Consider the following 6,513-nt stretch of genomic DNA (forward strand, 5'->3'; position numbering starts at 1 on the left):
GAAGAGAATGAATACTGGGGAGGTTGAATAACTTAACATCTAACCATTGCTTCTTAAGGTTTGATAATCTCTTTAACAATTACCAATAAGGATAATTAATGATAGCAAGGTATATTTAAACAGTGTTTTCTGGTTTTCAAATTACTTTCCCACTCATTATAAGTCATTTGGTCCTCCCAGCATTCCTGCAAAACATGTAGAATAGTTTTCTTTATCCTTGTTTTACAGCTGTGGGACTTAAGTTCCCATTATATAACTTTTTAGGTCATAATGCTTGTTCTTGGCTAGACAAATATTAGAATTCAAATCTCAGAGTTCAGGCTTCTAAGCTGAAAAACTTTTCATGACATCTTAAATCTTTATTCATCTCAGTTCCCTGAGTTTCCAGGTATATTTTTAGAGTTTACAAGGCACTAGAATTAAAAAGGATGTTAAAAAGTCTCTGGTTAACCTCCTCACTGAACTTTACAGAGGTGGGATGACTTGGCCAAGGTTGACAGCTATAATGGTGGCAGAATGGAGCCTGGACTTCTTATTTCCACTAGGTCACAATGAAAACTCCTTTTGTAATTTTATTTATAAAAGGGGAGGGGAAGGGAGTGTCACTATGATCCCAAGCTAGGGAATTTTATTGCAAGAGATTCTAGAAAAAGAAGAAATAAAAGGGTCAAATTGTGGTATTTTAGAATCTTTATGGCCTGTGGTTACTTGTAAGGTTTGTGTGAACATTGTTGACCTATGGCTATTATTAGGAAATACATATTCTATTTATTCTTTGGAGTGAAGGGCCCTTATCTTTGACACCTAACTCTCTAAGGCAAGGGAGCCAGAGTGAGTATGGAGAGGGTGTCTGGGTTTTGCATAGGAGCAGGCGCAGGGCTTCCCTGGCAGCTCAGACAGTAAAGTGTCTCCCTGCAATGTGGGAGACCTGGGTTTGACCCCTGGGTTGAGAAGATCCCCTGGAGAAGGAAATGGCAACCCACTCCAGTAATCTTGCCTGAAAAATTCCATCGACAGAGGAGCCTGGTAGGCGACAGTCCATGGGATCACAAAGAGTCGGAGACAACTGAGTAACTTCACTTACTTACTTATTCATTAGAAAAGTCAGTGTGAGGACAGAAGAAAGTGAAAAATTCCAACAGTGGTTTATCACTTACATGGAGAAATTAACCACACACATTTATTGAATTCAGTGAATGAAATTAGCTTCTTCCAGCACACTGAAGGAAATTTACAACTGTGTCCATCATGTGTTCCAGCAGTATAACCCTAAAAACTGTAAAGCTGGAACATTCAGGCAAGTGCATATTCAAATGTCCCTTTATCAAACTCTTCTACTTCATCTTCCCATGTAGAGGAAGGCATGCTACTATATGGGTCTAACAGGATTTTGAAGCATCTGATAATAAGAAGTCCCAAGAAGATACACAAAATCCCAACAAAAGCAAAGCCAGTTTTCTGCTCCAGAGTCAATGAGAAAGCTGACACTTCGTTGACACTCATCTTAGCTGAAGTGTTGCCACAGTAGGTACTACTCATAATTCACTGTCACATCATTTTGGGTCTTCAGAATTCCTGCCGAAGTCACCTCTTGGCCTAGATACAAAATTGGACTCACTTTAGTTTTATCCATATAAAGCATTAGACAGGTAATTTTTAAAATAAAATATGGTATTTTTCAAACTCATTTGACTTAACTCACAAAAGATATTTGAAAATATCATCAGATATGGATCAGGATCGAATTAGCATTGGAGATGCTACTTTTATTGTAGTAATTACAGAATCGCCTTCATGGACACATAAAACTATACCTGTATACACTAAACATAAAATCAAGTATAAAGGGGAATAGTCAAATTATTAACCCTGAAAGCTTTTGATTCATTGCTAGATGGTTGTCATTACTTCTTTGACCCAAGTTGTCATCTAATTTTCATTTCATTTTTGCATGTATCAATAAAGTCATAATAAATTATAGGTATAAGCTGATCAAGCTCTCTAAAGTCCATGCTTTAAGGTCTATCTTCATTCCTTTTTACTCCCTTAGCTTTTAGACTTATATTCTTATAGTTTCTTTTCCACTACCGCTTCATACACTAAATGCTAATTTTTTAAAGAGAGAAATTGTGTTTTTAAAATTATGTTAAAAAGAGCAATACCCAACATGGTGGCTTGCAGGTTACAAAGCTGCAGTAGCCATGGATGATTAATCATCTCCCCAACTCCTCCATTAGCTCTCACGTCCTAATTAGACATAAAATCCAGGTTAAACAGCATGCTTTCTATGAAATTCAGCTGCAAGTCTAGCTCCCCAGACTCCTTGCCAACCAGATTCCCATTCTCTCTAAGCTCCTACTCTATTGAGATTCTAAAACTACAGCAAAAGTGTTCAGAATCTGTGTGTTGAACTGAAGCAAAATAGACCTTTCCATTTGATGTCTTAAAGTTAATGAAATTAATCAATTAAAATTAAGATTAGTTAATTAAATCAAATGGTTACTAACCCATAGCTGCCCTTCTTGAGAGAATTGTAACCAAAAGCTTGTCATTCAATAACTGAAAACGATAGACTGCTAGTGTTTTTGTCTTTTTTGTTGCTTCTTTTGATAATTTTAAAAATTGTGTTTATTAAAATGACTGATCCTTCAGGGTTTTTTGGATTGAATTTTCAGAAAACAGCTGAGGCAGAACAAGAAATGGGAGCTAAGGAGTGGAAAAAATGAGTAATTATTAAGAATAAGACTTACAGCTTTCAAACTTGTTCACTCACTTATGCAATAATTAATATCAAACAGTATTTATTTTATAATGGTTTGCATTACAAAATAGCTCTGTCTTCAAATCCTAAGTATTAGAAATAATCAGTAGATTCTGGGATATGCTGGTTATTAGACTTTTCTGTTCAATAGAAGGAAAAATATGTTTCAATCATATTTATGGAATTTCTTTCTATCAAATCATTTTTCTGTCTTAATAATTATAGTATACTGAATATATTTTAAGAAGATTTCAGATCACTTAAGTGGTCTTTTCTGAAGATTGAACTCTTTTTATACTATTTATCATGTAGAAGGTAGGGGAGACTGAACTGAATATCTATGACTTTGGTATTAACTGGAACATTTTTTCTGACCAAATTTTTAATTTTGTTGCTTTGTCAATTAAAGGTCATTTGTTTACATTCATACATCCTCTGGTTCATTTATTTAATGGGTGGACAAACTGAAAAGAAGTCTGTTTCTATATGGAGATGCTGGATCGATCATTTGGCTGATTCAGTCAAGTAACTAATTGAATTATTTCTTCCCTAGAATCCTGACCTTGCTAGGTTATACCATTTGACTATCTCCTGGGACACTGGGTAAGAAGAGGCAATAAACGTGGTTTGCTGCTGGGCTTAGTAAACGGACTTCATTCAACGAAGGGCTTGTTGCCCAGCACCTGGGAGTGCTACCAGCAGATAATCCTCAGCTGGTAGTTCCTCTCCTTGATACCAGAGAGCTGCCTTACCCAAGGTCACTTCGCTTCCAACAGCAGACAACTAATAATAATTGATTAATGTGAGAATATAAGGGCCTGGCCATCTTGGCTTAAAGGGTCACGATTCTGAAGAACAATTCTAGCTCTAGATTTCATTAAGGGATAAGCTGAGGCTGTTGTTGTTTAATTACAGCTCAAATCCTGCCCACTCCTGCTTAACTCCCCACTTTTCCACAGGTATTGAGCCCAAGGGCAATACTTAGTAAGCATTTTGCGCATTAATCTCTGTCTCAGAGTCTGGTTTCTGAGGAACCTAACCTGAAACACTTGGTCTCACAAAAGTTAAAACATCTGAGCAGTTTTAATGATCTGTACATTTTTCAGCTAGTTCATCTCACCACCATGCAGAAATAGCCTAAACTGAGTATAGTTATGATATTAGCTAAATTTATTTACGTGTTTTTAAAAATCATTTACGTGCTAAATTGACTTCCTTATTTGAAAGTTTACTACTCACATGGATTATTAGGGAAATAGCATTGACATGATTTAGTTGGTACAAATAACATGGCAATAGAGTTAATAGTCTCCTGTGATATCTTTTTTGGGGAAGCTGGTGAGATATGCCTGGATAATATTATTTTAATGTAGATTTATAGTTCACTGAAGTATCCTAATAAAAACTGTGTTCTGTAATCATAGAGGCCGTTCTCTAACATAGTATCACAAAGGTCTAATTCTATCTACATCCTCTTCAATGTTTTTTGAACAGTAGCTTGAAGACATTGAAGTGATGATTATTAAATTTGATACAAAGCTGGACCAAAAACAATAAGTTAACTTATAGAATCAAGATTCAAGGCAATTCTGATGACTGGAATTTTGAATGGAAACCTGAACATAAAATTTAATAGAAAAAATTTAATAAAAACCCTTCTAAAGTCCCATATTTAAGTGAGAGGGAGAGAGATACATGAATCTTAGATTGGGGACACTTGACTGGGAAGTTCATGTGAACAGATTTTTTATTAATATCTGAAAAGGAAGAATTTGGACCTTTATATTCATCTTAAAATTCTACCTTACACCAAAGATAAAAATAAAATACAGCTAACGAGAACACCTCAAAGGGCAGTATTCAAATACTGAAAAAAAAAGTCTGACCACTGCTGCAGGCAATGTATTCACACAAACAAATAAGTTAAAAGTTAAGCAATTACCTAACAGCATGTTCAGAAAATAGATTCTCTTGGGAATTTAAGTCTCTTGGTGACTGTAGCTAAAACATCAGTAATTTCTGGCCTAAATTTTTCAAGTATTTGCCTAACTTGTCTTATTGCAATACCAAATCTAATGTTTTTGAGACTACTAAGTATGCTGAGCTTTGCATCTTTCAGTCAATTATAGAGTATAACATGATATAAAAGTAATCAAATATTATTAAAAATCAATAGAAGTCTTCAGATACAGCACTGATTTGTTTGTAATTAATAAGGTATCCAAAATCACTCAATTGTGGATAAAAAATACATTTCTTTCACTTTCTCTAATTCTTGGAACTGAAGTAAAAAAAAAATTAGCAGGCTCTGTAAAACAGTCATGTTAATGCCTACCTCAAAGGGAAAACATCATCTTAATATCCTATTTATAGGGAAATAGGAAATGAAAGAAATATGGGAGAAGTTTAGATCATGAAGATACAAAGCTGTAAATAACAAACCCTTATGAGAAAAAAAAATTGAGAATAAAGAAATGAATTTTTATAAAAAGAGCAGAATGTAAAGTTTTGGGGTAAAACTTATTTTAGATATGCTGTGCCACAAAAAAGTGGGTAACATTATCAACATTGTGCAGTTTAAATATCAGGGTCTATGTGTGTTATGATTACCATATTTCAATATATTTCTATAATACTTCTGCAAATGATAAAATATTGCCTCAAGCCATATTGACTAGAATAAATGTTGAGGTATTTTAGAAATGAGAAAATTAGTTGAAAGCATATCATTCCTTTCATGGCAATTGCCAGAAACTGGGATTTCTAAGTTCTGATGAGTCATGGGATTGGGCCAAGGGTATACCTGCAGTTATCAGTAGGCCCAAATCTCACTGAATTGTTTTGTTGCTGGTAACCAGTAAGCAAGCTAACATGTCTTTCTATGACTAGCCATGCAAATAATACTATTGTGAGTAGTCAAGGAAGGATAATAGTATTTTTACACTTGAGTCATGAATGTTATGTGTGATGATTTTTCTTCTGTGAAATAAGTTTACTGACTGGAGATATACAAATTCACTTTTAGTTCAGTTTTATAGTCATTTAATCACCCAACAATGTGCAACTGCAGAAACCAAAATTGAAAAGCATGTGCCCATTAATAAAAGAATCTCCTATATCTTATTTCAATCAACAGGTTTTTTCCCCTCCAGTTTACTCATCTATTAATGATATTCCAAACAATTAATCTAAAATAACAACTATTATAGTGGAATATAGTGTTCTAGGTAAAAAGTATTTTGATACTAGTCACTAGATATAATCATCTCTAATGCTAATAATATGAAAATTCATAATTTAATGAAATGAGACATATAGGAAAACCCATGCTTAAAAAATAATGAATTCTCCCATATACACATATATATACACCCCTTCAAATATCAAAATTATTAATCCCATTAAAAGAGGGAAAACATGCCTTACTGAGGCCACATCTGCAAAGAATTGGTTGATAATTTGGAATGGAATATGTTGAAGTCAAAGAAAAACCTTAAATTACAAACCCAGATGTCTTCAGGATGAAGTGCATACATTTCAGGCCTTCCCAGGGATCCAAAACCTTGAGATATGCTAGAATCAACCTCCTCCCAACCTTTCAGATTTCAACATTAAGAAAATTCCTCTTTTAAGAGAATCTTTGAATGGCTCCTCAAGGACTCTGACATTCCTTTTTTCTTTTCTTCCCAAAGCACTGGAAACCTGGTTCAAAAATTCTCAAAATTCTCTCACTAGAGAAACCTAGACTGTCA

At 34.3% G+C, this 6,513-nt stretch overlaps 1 protein-coding gene across 1 annotated transcript; it reads right to left on the reverse strand.

Annotated features, from left to right (window-relative positions):
* Nucleotides 1-1,293: 1,293 nt before the first annotated feature.
* CTXN2 (cortexin 2) lies at nucleotides 1,294-1,587 on the reverse strand. Its single transcript, XM_069597898.1, has one exon. It carries the CDS (start codon nucleotides 1,537-1,539, stop codon nucleotides 1,294-1,296), a length of 246 nt encoding a protein of 81 aa, XP_069453999.1. The 5' UTR covers nucleotides 1,540-1,587.
* Nucleotides 1,588-6,513: the final 4,926 nt, after the last annotated feature.

This window comes from Ovis canadensis, chromosome 7, assembly GCF_042477335.2.
Source record: "Ovis canadensis isolate MfBH-ARS-UI-01 breed Bighorn chromosome 7, ARS-UI_OviCan_v2, whole genome shotgun sequence".
In the NCBI taxonomy this organism is placed as follows: Eukaryota; Metazoa; Chordata; class Mammalia; order Artiodactyla; family Bovidae; genus Ovis; species Ovis canadensis.